Source organism: Labeo rohita, chromosome 6 (genome assembly GCF_022985175.1).
Source record: "Labeo rohita strain BAU-BD-2019 chromosome 6, IGBB_LRoh.1.0, whole genome shotgun sequence".
Classification (NCBI taxonomy): domain Eukaryota; kingdom Metazoa; phylum Chordata; class Actinopteri; order Cypriniformes; family Cyprinidae; genus Labeo; species Labeo rohita.
This window is the reverse complement of record NC_066874.1, coordinates 20,500,215-20,521,865: the sequence shown is the minus strand read 5'-3', so window position 1 is coordinate 20,521,865 and position 21,651 is coordinate 20,500,215. Positions and strand designations below refer to the sequence as shown.

General features: G+C 33.8%; 1 protein-coding gene across 14 annotated transcripts in view; it reads right to left on the bottom strand.

The window, feature by feature from the left end:
- dock7 (dedicator of cytokinesis 7) overlaps positions 1 to 21,651 on the bottom strand; it is a 58,156-nt gene that overhangs the window by 7,310 nt on the left and 29,195 nt on the right. For 2 of the 14 annotated variants that reach the window (XM_051113291.1, XM_051113294.1), the window contains exons 24-45: positions 20,999 to 21,088; positions 20,472 to 20,567; positions 20,227 to 20,367; positions 18,697 to 18,810; positions 18,447 to 18,614; positions 18,180 to 18,331; positions 17,579 to 17,748; positions 17,329 to 17,483; positions 16,062 to 16,244; positions 15,702 to 15,858; positions 15,509 to 15,605; positions 14,948 to 14,965; positions 12,191 to 12,244; positions 10,446 to 10,542; positions 10,220 to 10,354; positions 9,899 to 10,051; positions 7,707 to 7,865; positions 7,529 to 7,629; positions 7,071 to 7,263; positions 6,839 to 6,982; positions 4,921 to 5,052; positions 4,390 to 4,404 (exon numbers count right to left, since the gene is read on the bottom strand). In XM_051113291.1, coding sequence (XP_050969248.1) covers positions 4,390 to 4,404; positions 4,921 to 5,052; positions 6,839 to 6,982; positions 7,071 to 7,263; positions 7,529 to 7,629; positions 7,707 to 7,865; positions 9,899 to 10,051; positions 10,220 to 10,354; positions 10,446 to 10,542; positions 12,191 to 12,244; positions 14,948 to 14,965; positions 15,509 to 15,605; positions 15,702 to 15,858; positions 16,062 to 16,244; positions 17,329 to 17,483; positions 17,579 to 17,748; positions 18,180 to 18,331; positions 18,447 to 18,614; positions 18,697 to 18,810; positions 20,227 to 20,367; positions 20,472 to 20,567; positions 20,999 to 21,088 — 2,724 coding nt within the window. The remainder of the gene's footprint in view (positions 1 to 4,389; positions 4,405 to 4,920; positions 5,053 to 6,838; positions 6,983 to 7,070; positions 7,264 to 7,528; positions 7,630 to 7,706; positions 7,866 to 9,898; positions 10,052 to 10,219; positions 10,355 to 10,445; positions 10,543 to 12,190; positions 12,245 to 14,947; positions 14,966 to 15,508; positions 15,606 to 15,701; positions 15,859 to 16,061; positions 16,245 to 17,328; positions 17,484 to 17,578; positions 17,749 to 18,179; positions 18,332 to 18,446; positions 18,615 to 18,696; positions 18,811 to 20,226; positions 20,368 to 20,471; positions 20,568 to 20,998; positions 21,089 to 21,651) is intronic. The other 12 variants (XM_051113298.1, XM_051113301.1, XM_051113299.1 and 9 more) reach the window with 10 other exon arrangements.

The window sequence follows — 21,651 nt, the reverse complement described above, 5'->3', positions numbered from 1 at the left end:
GAAGCGGTTCTGAACAAAGTGGGAACTTTCTCTGAAAACTGTATTAGCAAAGGTGGACATAACAGGAGGTCGAGCAGAGAAAACCTGAGGTCTTTAAAGAGTAAGTCAACAACTGTACTCCAAAGAACGGAACGTAAGTGGCAAGCTCCTCGTGAGAAAGTAAACGTGCTGCTGTAGCCTATTATAGAACGTCAAACTGAAACATGTATGTCAATAGAAATAGAATGTCAGATAGAATTAGTATGTGCTGGAGTAACAGGGTAGGCCATAGTAGCACAGTAAGAAAAAAAAAAAAAAGTGGTGGATATATATGTACAGAGCCGGGAACATGTCAGAGTGCTCTACACAGGAAGTGAAGTGTTATTAAGGTATAAATAAGGGCTGAACCAAAGCAGACCAACCACACAGCCCAGATTTAGATGCTTATAATGCTAACAGAACAAAAAGCCTGAATAGACTTTAGTCAGCGTCTAAGAAGACATATTATAATTTCCATGATAATTCTCTAATTTGCGTCATATGTGTATTGTAAACGGTTGAAGTAGCATTAAAAAATAAAACCATAACTACGTAATTTAGTTCATATTATAAAGAGCTGTTCAACAGGGTGTACACACAAATTATCAGTAAGTCTTTTAAAATTAGTCAACATTGGATGAATCAACAGTAAGGAGTAAAAGATGCGTAAACTGTGAACATTTCATTTCTCTGTGGAGTTTTCTGCCGAGTTCAGACTGTGTGTGGGACTGGTTACCAGGTGTCTGAGATGGTTCAACCCTCTCTCTGGTTCATTGCGAATGTTTTTTTCAGTTATAAATGCTACGGAAGTAAACCCTCAAACTATGAACTTACCACAAGACACAATAATTAAAGTGGGAAGAGGAGGGGTCAGCAACCAGGGAAATAAAAAAGGAGAGAACAGAACATTTTAATCAGGAAACCAGGAAACTCTTTGAAAGACTAACAAAACACGTACACACAAAACAAACAGCAATACTACCATAAATCAATACTTTACCAAAAAAAACAAAAACACAAACACAAAAAGACTAAAACTTAACAATAAACATGCAATGAGGAAAAAGCAGGCAGGGAAAAGTGCACTAAAGGGTCTTTATTAAAGGGACAGTCAAGAGACAGTATAATGCATTCTTGCTGTAATGCTGCAGTAAGTGTCAATATGAAGGTTTTGTTCAGTTGTTGCCATGCAAAAAATAAAATAATAGAGTATAATTAATACTAGTATAAACAAATTGGTGTAAATGAGAACTCAGGGGTCGATTTAGTTTGCAATGAAATAAAAGCTCATATAAAGAGAAGGTCACTTTGAATGTAAATGTTATGAACTGATGAGCTCCTTGACATCCCTTTAAAGGAAAAACAACCATAGTTTACCAAGAACCAAGAATTCTGTATATTCTCTAAAAAACATCAGACCCTAATTTTGGCCTTTCTTCTATTGTCAGCTGATTTTCTAAATAGAAACCAAAAGTAATAATTCTGTCAATGTTTACTCACACTCATGTCATTCCAGACCTGTTTGATGTTCTTTCTTCCGTGGAACACAAAAGATAGATTTTTCAAGACTATCCTAGTTGCTGTTTCTTCATATAAAGCCCAATAGTGCTCTGTTACTTTTTCCACAACCTTGGCTCCGGAAGTATTTTCACATAAATTTTTCCCCCATAATGATTTAATAGTGATTACCAGCTACGAGGTAAATAACTAAATTATGAATTTTCATTTGAAAAATGAAGAAATAAATACATAAATAAATAATAATAGTAAAAAAAAAAAAACCTGGAAATTAAAACTTGAAAATCGGACAAATAGACAGGTTTGTGCACTTATACTTATGAAGAAAAGAACTACAATCCTAAAGATTGCGAATGACAACCAAACGAAAAATGGAAAAATATAAATGTATTCATTTAAAGTTGTTCATTATAGAAGCAATAAAATTTATTGCAAAATACATACTGTATATTATAGAAGCCCATTTCCGCCACTGAATTAAACTTTTATTTCACAATTCTGACATTTTTCTCACAATTGCAAGTTTACATCTTTTTTCTCAGAATTGCATGATATAAACTCGCAATTGTGAGTTAGAAAATCAGAATTGCGAGACAAACGCAATTCTGAGAAATAAAGTTAGAATAGCGAGATGCAAACAATTCTGAATTTTTTCTTGCAAGTGTATTTACATCTCACAATTCTGTCTTTTTTTTCTTACAATTGTGAGATATAAACCCACAAATCTATTTTTTTATCAGAATTGGGTGATATAAAGTCAGAATTGCAAGTCAGAATTGTTAGATATAAACTTGCAATTCTAAGAACGTATCAGTCTTTTTTCCCCTCAAAACTGGAATTTATAACTTGTAATTGCGAGTTCACATCTTACAATTCTAAGGAAAAAAAAAAAAAAAAATCAGAATTGCTTGAAAAAACTTGCAATTGCGAGATAAAAACTCTCAATTCAGACTTTTTTCTCAGAATTGCGAGTTTATATCTCGCAATTGCAACTTTACATCTCACAATTCAGATTTTTTTTCTTGCGAGTTTACATCTCGCGATTCTGTCTTTTTTCTCAGAATTGCGTGATATAAACTCGCAATTGCGAGTTATAGTCAGAATTGCATAGTCATTGTTATAGTCAGACTTTTTTTCTCAGAATTGCGAGTTTATATCTTGCAATTGTGACTTTTCTTCAGAATTGTAAGTTTATTTCTCAGAATTATGAGTTTATGTCTCGCAATTGCGTGTTAAGTCAGAATTGTTAGATATAAACTCACAATTCTGAGAACATAGTCTTTTTTCCCCTCAAAACTGGAATTTCTAACTCGCAATTGCGAGTTCACATCTTACAATTCTGAGGAAAAAAAGTAAGAACTGCAAAAAAAACTCAGAATACACTCAATTCTTTTTTTCTCAATTGTGACTTTTCTTCAGAATTGTGTTTATTTCTTAGGATTGTTAGTTTATATTTCGCAATTGCGCGTTAAGTCAGAATTGTTAGATATAAACTCACAATTCTGACAACGTATCAGTCTTTTTTCCTCACAAAATTGGAATTTATAACTCGCAATTTATTGCAAGTTCACATTTTACAATTCTGAGGAAAAAGTGCATAAGAACAATTGCGAGTTTATTTCTCAAAATTAGAATTTATAACTTACATTTGCGAGCTCACATCTTACAATTCAGAGAGGATAAAAAAGTCAAAATTGCATGGAAAAAAAATTGCATAGATATAAATTCGCATTTGCGATATGTCAAAAAAGTTTTTATCTTTCAATTCTGACTTCATTTCTCACAGTTGTGAGTTTATATTGTGCAATTTTGAGAGAAAAAAAGTCAGAATTATACAATTATATCTCCTAATTCTGACTTTATAACTCGTAATTGCAAGTTTATATCTCACAATTCTAAAAAAAAAAAAAGTTTAATTCAGTGGTGGAAACAGGCTTCCATAGTTCCACATAGTTCTAAATATGAATATTTAAGAGCATTGGGAGGCTAACTCTGTTACGTCATTTGCATTGTTTCTTTTTTTTTTTAACACCAGAAATTCATCTGTTAAAAAATGTTGAAATAATGTGAACTAATGACTTTAACAAAAGCATATGGCATCCATTGGCAACCTCTGAGCTCACAGTAAGTTGTCATTAAAAAACAATTCTCCTGTGGAGAAAACCATTGGGATTGTACTTCCCGGAACACGACTGTTGCACTCTATAATGAAAATAAATGAAGACTGATGCTATCTTTGCAATGACTTCAAGTTTGCACAATGTACTTAGTTATTTACAAATCGGACTAATTTACTTTTACTTCATGATTCTGTCACTATATTATTTCTTATATAGAACAAGAAAGTCCTACACATTTGGAACGACATGAGGGTGAGTAAAATATGATTGAACTTTCATTTTTGGTCAAACCAGTCCTTCAAGGTTACCCAAACATCTCGCATAAATCGAACCCTGTGCTTTTGAGACATGATAAGAAGACATAAATTGCAGTAATGATGAAACAGAGTGAGAGAGACAGATGAGGGAGTGAAATGATGCATTCATGAATAAATCTGTCATTAGTGTCACAGCGGCTCCCATGCATGGCCTGTCAAAAATGACAATGTTAACATTGTTTCTCCTTAAGAAAGAGAGGGGAAAGAGAGGAACACGAGAAGAGGAAGAGGGACGCTGCTGCCCACACACCACTGACAGCAGTCCCACGGAAAAAGAGAGATGGAGGGATGGACGAAGAAATGAAAACGTCCATAAAAAAAGGTTAATGGGTCAAATTCACAGCAAAGAGAGTCATGATAAATGCCCACAGCTTGCACGTATGGGCCAAGCATTAACCATGAAGTTCAGCACCTACCTCCCAGCCTGTGCTCTGTATAACAGAGAGAATACAGCACAAATCAACATACGCAGGTCACAATCACCCCCTTCAAAAGCACAGACTCACTGACTGCAAAGCATTATGGGAAAGACACGTTTCTGCAAATCCATACACTACCGTTCAAAAGTTTGGGGACAGTAAGTATTTATTTATTTATTTACTTTCTATTCAAAGAAATTTATAAGGGGAATTTATCATTTTTATAAAGGTTTTTTTTTTTCTCAGTGTGAATACTATTCATAATGCCCAGGAAAACTCACTACACAAAGCTCACATTCACAGCACCTCACAGTCACAGTTTAAATAAGAGATAAATATAGCCATGCAGTCTCAATAACGCAAAGTCTCTTGCACATGTCACACATAAATCACGTCGACGTGTATACACAAGCAAAATGCTGCCAAGTAAGACATCAGGCAGGTTGTTGCTTTGTTCTACTAGGGCAATAATACAAAGTCCTGTTGTCTCAAACAGAGCATAACCACCTTTTTAATAGAAACATTTACCTGGTGTACGATTTTGCCAAAGGCTTCCTGAAGTTTACCATGAATAGTGGCTAGTTTCTTGGCATCCCTGTTGGCCTCGTGAATAGGGATGAGCACCTTGTAGACTTCGTTCACTGCTTCGTACATACCGGCCTGGAGACAAATATCGATAAGCGTGACTCATGACCAGTATAAAACAATGATGTAATACAGTTAAAAGATTGCATGTTAGTTTCCTGAAATGTACATTTTTATTTTGCACAATATGTACTATTTATTATAACTATTTATTTAGTATTCAAAATAAATAAATACAAAAATACACAAATATTTAATACAAACCTGAACACTTATATATACACTAGCAGTCAAAAGTTTTTGAACAGTAAGGTTTCAATGTTTTTTTGTTTGTTTGTTTTTTCAGGATTCTTTGATAAATCAGCATTTATCTGTAATAAAAAGCTTTTGTTTTTATTATACCCTATACCATCCAAAAGTTTATTTTTTTGAAGAAATTATGTACATTAATACTTTCATTTAGCAATGCTGCTTTAAACTGATTAAACTTTATCATGTGATGATAAAGACATTTATAATGTTATAAAAGATTTCCATTTCAGATAAATGCTTAAGATAAATTCTTCTGAACTTTCTATTCAAAGAAACCTGAAAAAAATTGTACTGACCTGTTCACCTAATAATAATAATAATAATAATAATAATAATGTTTTTTGAGCAGCAAATCAGAATATTATAATGATTTCTGAAGGATCATGTGACTGGAGTAAGGATGCTAAAAATTCAGCTTTGAAATGAAAGGAATAAATTATATTTTAAAATATATTCAAATAGAAAACAGTTATTTAAAATAGTAGAACTGTACTGTTTTTGCTGTACTTTGGATCAAATAAATGCAGGCTTGGTGAGCAAAAGAGACTTAAAAAAAAAAAAAAAAAAAAACAACAAAAAAAAAAAAAACATTAAAATCTTAAAAACGTTTGACTGGAAGTTTTTAAAACCAAAATGCAAATAAGCTAATTACTAAATTAGATAATTATTTAATAATAACAACAACAACAACAACAACAATAATAATAATTAATAATAGTTTACCCAAAAATTACAATTTGCTAAAAATTTACTCACCCTCCAAGATGTAGGTGAGTTTGTTCTTAATTGGAGCATATTTTGAGAAATTTAGCTCAGTCCAAACAACTGATAAAAACATCACAATAATCCACAAGTAACATACATAACTCCAGGTCATCAATTAATGTCTTGAAAAACAAAACAGCATGTTTGTAAAAAAAAAACTAATCCATCATTAATGCATTTTAAATTTAAACTGTTGCTTTTGGCCAAAATATCAGTCCACAATCCATAATAACACTACCTCCACTGAAAAAGTCCATCCCCTGTTGTCCTCTCACATCAAAATCAACCAACAAACTTGTTTGTTTAGAATTGTTCTGGGCTGTTTTCCCTTGTAAATGCAGTATGATCTGTGCACATTTCTCTCCTGACACCTTTCTTCAGTGGAGAAAGCAATATAATGGATTGAGGACTATTTTTAAGACAATGGTTTGACTTGTAAAAGGTGAATTTTGATACAAACACAGATTTTCACTTCACAAGACATTATTTGATGGACTGTCGATTAGTTGTGTCAGTTATTTGTGAATTATTGCAATGTTTGGACTCTCATTCTAACGGCACCCATTGACTGCAGAGGATCTATTGGTGAGCAGATGATGTAATGCTAAATTTCTCCAAATCTTAAACAATTAGGAAACAAACGTATCTACATCTCGGAAAGCCTGAAGGTAAGTATTTTTGGGTAAACTATTCCTTTAAAACAAACAGAATGTAGCAGAATGTATGACAGTGTCATAGTATCACAGTAGAGGTCTTAAACCACATAGTAAATAAAATAACGCACCATAGAAAAGGAGGCTGCAGCCTGTTCCAGCAGCCCAACTAAGCCTGCCTCAGTGAAGTACTTCCCGGAGCAGATGCCCTCCTCGTCTGGTGACACCACGTCATCTGACACAGCAGATTCTTCCAGCACATTAGAGGAAATGTTCTGTAGTGTGAAAAAGATCTCATTAATACATTATAATTAAAAAGTCAATGACAAACACATTATCTGTGTCACAGGGTGCGGCAAGAACCTGAAAGGTGACACAGCCCACAGGCAGGTACTTGCGGTCCTCCAGCATGCTGAGGTACTCGGCCACCAGGGCGGCGCTGTGTACTAAGCACTGGGCTGCCTCTGCATGATTATTCCTCTCAGAGTGCTTCCCAGCCATATTTTGCAACCAGGTCAATCGTAGATCCGGGGATGTCTGGTAGCCTTTAGCAATCCTACATAACAGAACGGAGACATTTGTCTTGAGAAATACAGTAAAAATGGGGCAGTAAAATTTAAATTAAAAATAACATTTTCTATTTAATATATATTAAATAAAATTTGTTCCTGTGAAGCAAAATTTTCTCCATCAATCTAGTCTTCACATGCATAAATAGTGTGTATGTCAAAATTATGGGCTAAGTAGCTACTTTACATGCTAGGTCAACATTATGTCAAATAATAGTGGACTGAATATCATAGCAATTTAAGAAACAGTACCTGTACATCAGATCAATTAGCATCTCTGGATCTTCTTGATGTTCCTTCATTTTTACTGTGTCCGAAAGAATCATGTGCAGGTTAAACACCAGATCTTGAACCTGAAATCAGAGACAAAATCAGTGTTTTGTGTGAGGAATTAGTAAATGGATAGTAGAAATAGATTTACGAGCCTCACCTGGTCAGGAAAGGTGGTTTCTCTGAGCTCTAGGTCCTCTTCTGCATATGTGAGGATGGTCTTGAGTGAACGCCGCAGAAACTCCTCATTGAAGTTCTGGGACGTACCCACCAGAGACGAAAGAGACATGGTCACCTGCATTTTCACTCGTGCAAAGTTCTGCAGGAAAGAGAACAAACAAACATAAGATAAAGCTCTTCACATATAAACAGACTAAATAGTATTTTAAAAATTTGAGTAATAAACATATACAGTATATATTAATAATACATGCGACTCTGGACCACAAAACCAGTCATAAGGGTCAATTTCTTTATAAATAATACATATGTATGTACATACATAATATTTTATAAATTTTCACTACTGTTCAATTTGTTTTATTTTCTTTTTTGAAGTGAAATATTACTTTTATTCAGCAAGGATGCATTACATCTATCAAAAGTGACAGTTATGACATTTATAATGTTACAAAATATTTATATTTCAAGTAAATGCTGTTCTGCTGAGCTTTCTATTCTTCCTGAATAAACAGTTTTCAAAAATATTAAGCTGTACATTAATAGAAAAAATAAATTACTCTTCATCACCAAATCAGCATATTAAAATTAGGGCCCTAGGGAATCAATTAGTTTTTTTCCCCAAATTCCGTTTTATATTTTCCGAATTCCTTTTTAGTTTAATTTTTTCTGGATTCTATTTAACATTTTTACTTCATTAAACTTAAACAAAAATTAAAAAATAAAATAAAATTACTATTATTTTTGTATTTTATTTTGTTTTATTTTTACTAAGTTATGTGTTTTTCATTCATTATCTGTATTCCATTTTAATGGTTTAATTAAATTTTCATAATCAAAAGCATCTCTATTTAATTGATATTATAAAAAAATAATTTACTATGTTATAGTATGTATTTATGTGTTCATTTTTTTTTTTTTTTTCAGAAATATTATGTTGTGTATTTACATTTTTCTGGTAGATAAATTCTGGTAAATATTTTTTATGGTAAATATAATGTTTTAATAATAATTTCAGTAGTAGTACACCGTAAAAAACAATTTGTTGAGTCAACCTAAAATAATTTGTTACCCGGCTACCTTAAAATTTTAAGTTCAGTCACTTCAATTAACTTGAAATGTTAATTTGTACTAAGTGATAACTTAGACATTTGAGTTCATTCAACTGACAATTTTAAGGCAGCTGGGTAACAAGCTCAGCTTTTAAGTTTAACAAACCAATTTTTTTTGTTTAGTCAACTTATATATCTAAGTTGTCACTTAGTACATTTCAAGTTGACTAAACTTATTTGAGTTGACTGAACTTAAAATTTTTAAGGCAGCAGAGTAACAAATTATTTTAAGTTAACTCAATAAATTGTGTTGTTATTTTTTTATTTTTTTTTTTTATTTTTTTTTACAGTGTAGTAGTAGTAGCATTACATTAAGCAATATATTTCTGTCAGGTTAAACCAAACTTTATTTTCTGTTCCAGTTAAACCAAACTTTTATTTTGACGGGTTGCCGTAATGACCTTTAAGTTTCTGTTTTTATGTGATATGACAATGTTTTTTTTTAAAAGAAATGGTAAAATGTTCCTCTCAGAGCAGTTCTAGACATTATGTCCATGTACTCGACAAAACACCGCAAGTGTCACGCGCTTCAGTATGTGTGTAGTAAATGAAACCGCGTCATTCATTTACACAGAGATGTGCAGAACATGCATACTTCATATTTAAATTGTATTTTTGCTGCTTAATATTCATAGACACTAGTCCATACCATGTTTTAAGTGTACTGACCAAATTTGGATCTATTCATCCAAAATTTGACAAATTCCATGACATTCTACGTTTTAATGTAAATAAAATTTTTATGAGTGGATTCGCGATTCCATACACGTTTTCCATTGTGGAAATCATAGGGCACTAATTAAAATGATTTCTGAAGGGTCATGTGACACTTAAGACTGGAGTAATGGCTGCTGAAATTTCAGCTTCCTTATCACAAGAATATTTTTTTTCTTTCTGGTAAACTTTTAAATGGTAGTGTATAAAATAATATAATAAAAAAAAATAAGGGGCACATTTGGTCATATGTACATGTGGTACTGTGGTACAGAACTGAGAGGAGTGCAAACAATCTACTAATATTTATAATGTTTATGACAAATTGCGTTTAAGTGTTTCTCACATTTCCAATCTCAAAGTTCTGTCTCATGAGGAGGTAGAGGGAGGCGCTGGCGTGGGCTCTGATGGTGCCAATGCTACTGCTACAGTTCCTCAAGAGCCGCAGGCACAGGTCAGCACACTGCTCTGTCTCCTCCTCAAACAGCAGCTCTGGAAACTAAAACACACATTAAGACTTATACACTATGCCACAAAACATCACACTTCAAAAATAAAAGGTACTGTATTTCATGTAATCACCAAGCGAAATTGCATAGATCAGCTGGAGCTAAATCAGTCAATACAAACTCAATAGAAAATTCTGACCTGATCAGCGTTCACTCACCTTCGACACGAGAGCTCTCTGTGTAGCAAAGCAGTGTTGCAAATATAGGGCACTTTGATTACATGCCATGCTGTGTAGCAGGACCTTCAGAACCCCTCCCAGAATGCTTTCTTTGGACTCTGTCACTGACACGGTCTACATAGCACATAGAGGAACCATAATAGTTACAATAAATGTCTTCGGTGTTAAAATATTGAGAGTTATTGATAGTAGTTGAGATCATTACCTGAACTATTATTTCTAGCGTATCCAATATGATGAGATTAGCTTCAGTTGCCAGGTTGCCATCAATAATTGCTTCATGCTCCAGCTCAGCCCTGGTCCTGACAAACAATGGGGTAATGAATGTTTAGAATGGTGCAATATGGCAGGTACAACAGCAAGCGGATCCTTGAATGCCACAGCAATCTCCACACAAGCATTCAAGTGAGTGTATACAGAAGAAGGGCATCCTCTGCATACAGACCAAATGTTATGATCCATTTGTACATCGTTTAGTATGTTTTTGTCCTTGTCTTTGTTGTAAAATTAGTACAATGTTAACCCAAACTTTGAATAACATAGATTTAATCTTTATGCTTTTTGAAAGAAAAGAAAAAATATATTATTATTATTATTGTTATTATTATTCAGAATAAATGCAGTAAATAGTTACAAATGGATAAATAAGTTATAATCTGTACAGTACTGACCAGAATTTTTACCTATGGACTTAAATTTTACATTTTGATAATAATAATAATAATAATAATAATAATAATAATAATAATAATAATAATAATAAATCTATAAATCTATTTTTAGTTTTAATCTGTAAAATATATATTGAACTTTCACTTATATTGACATCATCTTTAAAATAAAATGAAATAAAACAATAATACAAATTTTGATGTACTGAATATTTAAGATATTAAAAACAAATATCTAAATATTGCATATATATATATATATATATATATATATATATATATATATATATATATATATATATATAGTGTGTGTCTTTACACACAGTAATTAATAATAGTAAATAGTAATTATTATTATTATTATTATTATTATTATTATTATTATAATAAATGCAGTAAATTGTTACAACTGAATAGGTAAGTTAAAATCTTTACAGTAATGACCAGAAGTTTTACCTATGGACTTAAACTTTACATTTTGAAAATAATAATAATAATAATAATAATAATAATAATAATAATAATAAATATTTGCACATTAAAACCAAATATTTAAATAAAAATATATAAATAAAAAAATATTACAAAAACACTTCAAAATCTATAAAAACATTTTTAATGTAAAATATATACTTGAACTTTCACTTATATTGACATAATAAAATAAAATAAAAAATAATAAACTATTTAATGTACTGAATATTTAAATTAATAAAAAACAAATATCTAAATATTATAGAGTGTGTGTGTCTTTACACATTAATAGTAATAACAATAATAATAATAATAATAATAATAATTATTATTATTATTATTATTATTATTATTCATAACAAATGCAGTCAATAGTTACAAATGAATAAGTAAGATCTAATCTGTACAGTTCCTATGGACAAACTTTTGATGACGATAATAATAACAATAATAATAATAATAATAACAACAATCATTCATATTAAAATATTAAAACCAAATGTTTAAATAAAATATATAAATAAATATTATAAAAACACATTATTTAAATATCTACAAATACTTTTTGTAAAATATATACTTGAACTTTCACTTACATTGATATATTATATTTAAAATAATATTAAATAAATTAACAATAATAGAATATTTAATGCACTGAATATTTAAATAATTTAAAACAAACATCAAATTAAGTTCTATAACCTAATCTTCATAGGTCTGAGTTCGACCTAATCATTTATAAGAGGTTTAACAATTCACATGAACTGTAAATGTGTAAGCATATCCTAGTGAGCTTACAAACCTAACTAAGAAGGGCTCCTGGCTTCTCCCATTGTGCAGTGGGATTCCCTTAAACCTGTATGGTACACGATTCATTCAAAAGAGGCCACATACAAACAGCTGTATCATAACCCTTTATAGGGAAGTAGAGAGCCATGGCCCTGTCACAGACTTGCCTGATTATTGTTAGAAGCAGAGAGGGTGGTCTGTTGTTAAAAGGTTTCTGAAAATGTAGCATAATACTGTATTGTTAAACTGCAACTCTGCACCTGGAGGTTCACTGTGTAATTACATTGTGCAATCCTTTTTTTTTTCCAAGCTAAATGCTACCTAAAAGTTTATTTTAAAGGCAACTTAATACCAAAAATCAGTTTGCACACAGGGGCTCCAGGAGCTAGAGTAGCATTTTAAAAGGGCCCATATTAATTTGATTTCCATATGGGTGGGCCGCTGAATAGGATTTGTTTGAAAAGTGTTGAATGTACGGAAGCACCCACACGGCCAGGCACTTGGCCCTTTGAAAAAGGGAGTCAAATGATGATAGAGGGTTATGAGAGCAGATCAGGCCTGTTATTCAGTCACATTAAACAATAACCACCAGCAAAAGGTTTCAATATAACTAAATGAATTAAGAACAGCGGTTCTCAACTATGGGGCCACAACCCATTAAAGGGTTTCAGAAAACTCAAAGGCGTGCATGCTACAATCTTGTAAATCACTAAATATGAAGTTGCATTAACTAAAAAAAATATATTTTTACTCTGTTAAAGGGATAGTTCACCCAAAAATGGAAATTCAGCCATTAATTACTCACCCTCATGTCGTTCCAAAGCCATAAGACCTTCATTCATCTTTGGAACACAAATTAAAGTTTTTTTGGTTCAATTTTTGAATTCAAGATGAACGAAGGTCTTACAGATTTGGAACGACATGAGGGGGAGTAATTAATGTCAGAATTTTCATTTTTGGGTGAACTATGCCTTTAAAAAAAAAAAAAAAAAAAAAAAAAAAAAAACTACACTCATTAGGTAGAAGTCAAAATGACAAACAAAAGGTTTCACCGTAGTACATAACCTAGGCAATTCTTTGCGGAAAAAAAAAAAATACTATTAAATGACACCAGCGAACGCTGCATCTCATCAAGACCTTAAACATTCTCATTCATTGTGTTAAAGAAGTAGTTCACCTCCAGAACAAACATTTACAGATGATGTACTCACGCCCTTGTCATCCAAGATGTTCTTGTCTTTCTTTCTTCAGTCATAAAGAAATTATGTTTTTGAGGAAAACATTTCAGGATTTTTCTCCATATAGTGGACTTCAATGGTGCCCCTAAGTTTGAACGTCCAAAAAGCAGTTTCAAAGGGCTCTAAACAATCCCAGCCGAGGAAGAAGGGTCTTATCTAGTGAAACGATCTGTTATTTTCTGTTATTTTATTTATGTATAAGTACAATTTATACATGCTCGTCTTGTCTAGCTCTGTGATGCGCGTGTGTACTCTGTGCAGTCCTGTTCAAGACTGTTAGGGTAGGTTGAAAAACTCCCATCTCGTTTTCTCCACCAACTTCAAAATTATCCTACATCGCTGTTTTGCCTTTTTTGTAAGGGCCATTTGACCTCCTTTGCATACTCACTTTGTAAACACTGGGTCGGTGCTTCTGGAGTGATGTAGGATGATTTGAAGTTGGAGGAGAGAATGAGATGGGAGTTTTTCGACATACCCTAACTGTACTGACCCGGAATTCAAAGAGTACGCATGCACAATGCAGAGAATAGACAAGATGAGCATTTTAGGTTAAAAAGTATATAAATTGTACTTTTTTTTTTTTTTTTTTTAAAGAAAATAACCAATCGTTTTGCTAGACAAGACCCTTCTTCCTCGGCTGGGAACGTTTAGAGTCCTTTGAAGCTGCATTTTGGAAATTCAAACTCGCGAACACCATTGAAGTCCACTATACAGAGAAAAAGTCTGAAATGTTTTCCTCAAGAAAAAAAATTTCTTTACGACTGAAGAAAGAAAGACACGAACAACTTGGATGACAAGGGGGTGAGTACATTATCTGTAAATTTTGGTTCTTAAAGTAAACTTCTCCTTTAAAATGTGCCTTAGATCATTTTAAAAATGTTTAATTACATTATTAGTTTCATTAACATTAGGAATCATAGAGGAATAAAGGTTGAGAACCACTGAACTCACAAGCGACAACTGCCACCATGTTAATTCTTCAAATTAAAATCTTATTAAATACAGTATGTGCTTGGAAAAGAAATTAAAGAGAGCAATATGACAAGTATATAAATACACTTCTCATAGTTCATTAGTAAAGCTTAAATCTTCTAAAACAACCTAATGGTACTATCTTTTATTTACTGTGTGAAAACAGTAAAGATAGTTGTTAATACTTGACAGTAAAAATTAAGTTAACTGCATTAAATTAAAACAAACAAACAAAAAAAAAAAAAAAACTCACATCGCACTTCTGGCTAAATCTTGGACCTGAGAGGCTGGTTAAAGAGCCATGTTGCACTCTTGTTATAAACAAACTGGTTACAACAGAATCACATAATCCAAGCATCCTACTCCATCTCCCCAAATAAACACACACACATTGGTCTGAATCAGATTCTGGTCAGTGGTCAGTAATAACTGCATCCAGACCAATCCAAGCACCAGTAGAGCAGAGGAGAACCAAAGCGAGAGGGGGAGGGGCTTTGAAATTCAGGTCTGAAGCAAAGCAAGGGTCACTGAAAGCAAAACACACTTCAGCTGTACAATACCTGACTGATCTCTGGCCCCTAAACACACAGTACATGAAAGAACAAGGTCAAATAAAGGGGTTATTTGAGGTCAAATGGTTAATGGTTGTTTCTGTATAAATATGGAGAAATATGGCTCATACTATTAAGAGTGTCAAAAAATTAATAGTTTTATGGGAAGAAAACAAGCAGTTATCTTAATCTGAACACATAGAATACATAGACAATACATGAAGAAATCTTTAAGGCAGACTAATTACTAAATTACAAGAAAAGCTAATTGAGATGTGAATTAAAACAATAAAACTAAAACTAAAAGTAATAAAAATTACTTTTTTATTTATTTAAATTAATACCAGTTTCGCCTTTATATTATTTAAAATGAATTAATTATTATTATTACTTTTTCCCCCACTACTGGACTTATCTAATGACCAGATAACAAAGTTTGTACTCGTACCAAGGTAAGTTACATAATTGAAATGGAAATCGAAGTTCACCTACTTTAAATATGGCTCACACTAAACAAACAAAAAAAAGACAAATAAATTTAATAAATATGTAAAAGAAATAAAATCATACTTGTCCATTTTTTCACTGGTCTGACGCCAATGGGTCATGTCTTTTCTCCAGCGCAGATTCTCCTGGCTGCCAAAAGCACTGCCTGATGGACTTCTCTCTGTGGAGGACAAAAGAGAGAGGCCAACACACGTCAAGTTACGTCAACCAAGTTATGTCCAACAGAATATTGTTCATACACATATTTTTAACTAACCAAGCTGTCCTCTGCTCCGTCGCACCATCTCCTGCCTGGCTCCAATACTGCCTAGGATGGCTTCTTCCAGCTTGGCCTTCATGTCTTTGGATTTCTTAAAGGTTAAACTGTTCATACGTTCAAATGCCTTTTTGCCCTGCATGAACAAAAAATGGGCCTTTTTGTATGAAATGGATGGATAGAAACACACAAACATTAATTAATTTCACTTGGTTAGTAAAAGAACATAGCTGAGCAGATTTTCTTTCTTTAGCGATAAATAGAAATAAATATTGCAGATACGAAAGAGACAACAGATACAGATACAGTGTTACTAAGAGATCCAAAAGCGCTGTGGATGCATATGAAGTTTTTTCACACCTTGTATTCGAAGCAGGAGACACAGAGGTAGAGCAGGTCCAACAGACGATTGAGCTGGGAGACAGACAGGTCAGTGAACCATTTCTGAAGCACCATCTCATCTGCATTCTTCAGCACCCACAGCAGGCAGATGAGCAGACTACGACTGGACTCAGCTGAGAATGAACCATGCTGACGGGTGGCCTAGAGAAACAAGGTGTATAGATTTCAGTAAAGAACAGGTATTCTCCTTTTTCTTGCTTTTTCGTTGTATAACTTTGCTTGGGTCTAATTTTCTATAATCTATTTTGTGCAATCTATTTTTTATTCAGAAGAATTCTGAATATTCGTCTGAAAAAAGAAAGTCATATACACCTAGGATGGCTTAAGGGTGAGTAAATCTTGTGGTAATTTTCATTTTGGGGTGAACCATCCATTAAAAACCATCTCTTAAAGGAATAGGTCACCCAAAAATGAAAATTTGATGTTTACCAGCTTACCCCCAGGGCATCCAAGACCTCAGTTCATTTTGAAAAAACCATAGGCACAGCTGATGATTTCAGTATTACTTTATCCCCCTCTGGGTCTCTAAAATCATTAGGGGAAAAATGATGGCTGCAGACCCTCCACACTTTTAGTAACTTCATGGGTGTGTTGATATCCAGCTGAAGAGCAACTATAACTTCAATCGATCAGTCTCAAAAGTTGGGAGACGGTGAAAAATCAACACTCCCGGATGAGTTTGCGCAAGCAAATGTAATCTATTCGTTTTTAATCGTCGCAACAATCAGGATAAGCACAATTAATTACCATTCTGAATAGGCAACATACCCACAATTTCTCTGACCTGTGTAAACAATGAGTGAAGTATATGCGCGACAGATTGCTTCCGTGCATGCGTCTATGCCAGAGCACGTTGACGCGTCATGCTCTGAGGACAACTGGACATTAAGGTGGATCAGAGGTTAAAAAAAAAAAAAAATTTATATAAATACTATTCAGTTTCATGCACACAGCGATTGTTTCATATCTTAAGACCTCAATATATTGTCATTAGCAGCAGGGTTTAATTTGGTTTTGTCTGTGTATGTTTTTTTGACTCTCAAAGCCATGGGTCCCATTGACTGCCATTACATGACTTAACTCAACGGTTTGAGTTAAAAATCTTTGTTTGTGTTCTACTGAAGATACAAAGTCACCTACATCTTGATTGCCCTGGGGGTAAGCAGATGAACATCAAATTTTTATTTTTGGTGAGCTACTTTCCTTTAAAGAACCGTGAGGATACCTGTGGATTGAGCAGAAAACTACTAGGCCGTGACATCTGTGGCACAGAGGTCCCTGCAATTGCCATCGCAACAGTCTGGCTGATCATACTGTTCCCCTCAGCTTCCTGCTCCTCCGTACCTGGACCACCAGGACGCCCCCACTGATTATGGGATTCTGTGATGGTAAAAACAGCAACATGGGTGGATGTTGTTATTACAAGACATATTTACAATACAGCATGAGCAGGATACAAAAATCTATGAACATACCGGTGAAATCATGGAGCTGGGGAAGGGTTTCCATCACGATGCCTATGAGCGGTAGGTAGAGCAGGGCAACTCTGGCTTTGACCTCAGGGTCAGCATAACGTGGGTCCGAGTCATGACTGGACAGCAGATTATGAACCACGCTGATGACCTTCTTATGAAGACCAAACATCCTATAGCAAGAGCAGAGAGAGTAAAATTACATATCTGACATGTTATAAATAATTAAAATACTAAATAAGTGTTGTGATTAATTAAAATAAATCATTAAAATACTAATTAATTACTCATGTCGTTCCAAACCTGTAAGCAACACAACTGGCTTTCTAAGCCTTGAACGTGGTAGTTACTTTGCTGTCTATGCAGAGTCAGAAAGCTCTCGGATTTCATTAAAAATATCTTAATTTGTGTTCCAAAGATGAACGAAGGTCTTGTGGGGTTTGGAACGACATTAGGGTAATTAATAATAGAATTGTTTAAATTTTGGGTGAACTATCCCTTTAACTTAAATGATGAATATATTACATATTTTTAAATATATTAAAATAACAAAAGTCATAAAATGTAGTTTTTAAAGAGTTAGGAATGAAAATAGGGCACACACCAAGGTAATGAACCATCAGCCTCAGGGTCGAGTATTACAGCTAGCTCTGTCAGAACCAGACCAGCGAGGTAATGCTGCTCTCTGAATGGCACAGACAGCTCAAACATGTTGGCAATCTTTTGGTCCTGCACATGGGTAGAGAAACCAGAACTCTGGTAGGGAGACAATGAGAAACATGAACAAAAAAAATTGGGAGGTTTTCATAACTATCAATTCTGGTTTATTTTGGAGTTAGAGTTGATCTTTCTCAGTTCTCAGTGTTCATACCTGAGAGGTGGCAGAGGAGACCGAAGGAGAGGGGGAAGCTGGGGGTGTAAGTAGACTGAAGGGCAGGTTTAGAGTGACGTAGTGTTCATGGCTACAGATGATCCTCAGGAAGTCTAGTCTCAGAGACTCTAGAGTGGGGTTCTGTAGTGCATAGAGTTTGGTGGACACCTGGGAACAGGAGGAATAGAAGGTCGTCAGAAAAGACAACGTGTAAAAAGCATAACATGTTTGGAGCTCAATTGCAAGGTACCTGTTTCCAGTAGGTTTTAATGAGAGAGAAGACAAAGCCTCTATCCATGACTGACAGAAGGTCATTGAGGAAGAAGGCCAAGCTGGTGTTGAGCCTTTCCACCAGCTCCAGATCCTGAAAAGACAATAAAGAAAAGACAAATATGAAACGGCAAACTCACCACTTCAAAAGTTTAAAAAAAACAGATATACTGAACATGCTTTTACTTGACTGGTCATCTGCAAGAATTAACCATTGAACTTTACATTATACTTAAAGGAAAAAAAAATTCTGTCAATCACTCACCCCCATGTTGTTCCAAACCAGTAAGACCTTCGTTCATCTTCAAAGCACAAATTAAGATATTTTTGATGAAATCTGAGAGCTTTCTGACCCTGCATAGACAGCAACACAACTACCACGTTCAAGACCCATAAAAGTAGTAAGGATATCATTAAAACAGTCCATGTGACATCTATGGTTCTATAATGTTGTGAAGCTACAAGAATACGTCTTCATGGTAGTTGCGTTACTGTGAACGCAGGCTCAGAAGTTCTCAAATTTCATCAAAAATATCTTAATTTGTGTTCCGAAGATGAATGAAGGTCTTACGGGTTTGGAACGACATAAAGGTGAGAAATTAAGGACAGAAGTTTCATTTTTGGGTCATACTAATTCATACTAACTGTTTTTTTTCGTTTGTATTACTACATTGTATTATACTGTTTTATAGTGTTGTCAAATGCACCAGTCGGTGCTGCAATTTTAAAAAGGTCCATTTCCCGCTAAGATTTGAGAACAGATATGACTGTGATTGGCTATGAATGGTGATTGGCACAAATATTAGCGGAAAATGGATGTTTTTAAAATTACAGTACCAAATGATATTGTGGTCGGTACTTTTGACAACACTGCTGTTTTATACAACATAATTATTACCATTATCATATAATTAATTATCAACATTATGTAACAGGCACTGAAATATAAAGCAAACAAAAAATATTATAAATTACATAATTATACATACATATAATTATGCAAACAAAAAGTTATATTCTGAATAAATGCTGTTCTTTTTAACTTTTTATTTATCAAAGATTCCTGAAAAAGGCATCACAAGTTCCAATACATAAATAAATAAATAAATAAATAAATACATTAAGCAGCACAACTGTGATAACATACCACAGGAATAAACTATACTTTAAAGTATATTAAAATAGAAAACTGTTATTTTAAATTGTAATAATACTTCATAATATTACAGTTTTATTTATTTGTTTTTTTTAATTTACTGTATTTGTGATCAAATAAATGCAGCCTTGATGAGCAAAAGAGACTTATTAAAAAAATAAAATAATAATAATAACCTATAGAGAGAGAGAGAGCGAGAGAGCGAGAGAGAGAGAGAGGTAATGTCCATGCTGCTGTACAAATGATATTCATAATATAATAATGATATTATTATGTAAAACAAAATAAAAGTTCACAAAAAATGAACAAATAAACAAACAGTTTAATTCATTCATCTAGTTGCAGTTTTCTCACCTTCTGGAAACGTGAGACGATGTCACCTGCAATGGTGCTAACCAGAGCGGTGATGTCATCCATGAAGCGCTCAGGAAAGCGGTTCTTCCTGGGAGACTGCAGGCGATCAGTAAAGTATAAGTGGTGAATGATGCTCTTCACCTGAAAAGAGAAAGAACATACTTTATCACATTCTCAAAAACAGATGCTACATTTCTGATCATAAAGCAGGAATTAAGGGGATTTAAGATTGTGGTAGCTCTTACCATAAGCTCAAAAAAGAACCAGGCCTGTTGCAGGGCTCCCTCCCTCACACTGCCACTGCTGACCACCCACTGCAGGGCAAGCTCCTCATGAAAGAGCTGAGAACAGAAAGGAACCATCAAAGAACCATTCACTATCAAATACACTGCATATAGGTCAGTATGTCTTAGTTCTACTATGGGATATGATACGGTCCTTTGACATAAGGTCCACTGTGATGCTGCAAGAGGATTCATTATTCTACTGATCCAACATTAAACACAAATAAACATCCCATTCGATCATAGCACCTGGCAAGACCAACAGGGTGCTCCATACCACAAGTGACACATCTTCAAACAGTCTTCAGGTGCATTTATAGTATAGAGGTGCCAGTCATTCATAGTAAAGAGAAGAACGTATACCCAGCATTCACAAGAACATGACAACCACAGCTACAAATCAACAACATCCAGTCATTCCAACACAGACAGGCGCAGGTGAGGCGAGGAGGGGGTGGGCTCCTGTCCTCCGGAAATTGGGTCTCTACCTTTTTGGTCGGCAAGCGTCCTGTTAATGTTTGCAAGAAACTGGCGCTCTCAGTGTGCGATGACATGCGATTGCCACTGCGCTCCATGGCCTACGGGTGGGGATGAATGGAAGGGTGACAATAGATTAGTGTGGAGGACAGGAGTATGTGGTGCCATTCACTAAAAATACCTACACACACACACACACACACACACACCCTCAACCAACACGCACAAAAACACAATACAGAAAGATACTGCAAAAACTGTACTATCAAAACAGATAATTAAAAATGCAATTACTTTTAAATTACACAATTACAATTTCCATCAGACAAATAGCCATTCTGTAGGACATTTACATAGTTTACGGAGCAAGAAGACTGAAGAGATTTTAAAAAAGTGTTTTATGTTGCTGTATAAAATAATATAAAATTAAATAAAAAACAATTATGTATGTATGCATGTATGCTTTAATGAATCAGGCTATTACAGGCACTGAGCAATGAAAAAATTAAATTATTAGACTTAAACCAGGTGCCAGTTATTAATAAATAAGAAATAAATAAAACAGACAAAACATTCACACTCACGCATACACGTACATGCAGCATATCACAACATGCCAAGCAAAGAGAAAATGGAAATTGGTTAGTTATGCCCATGCAACGCT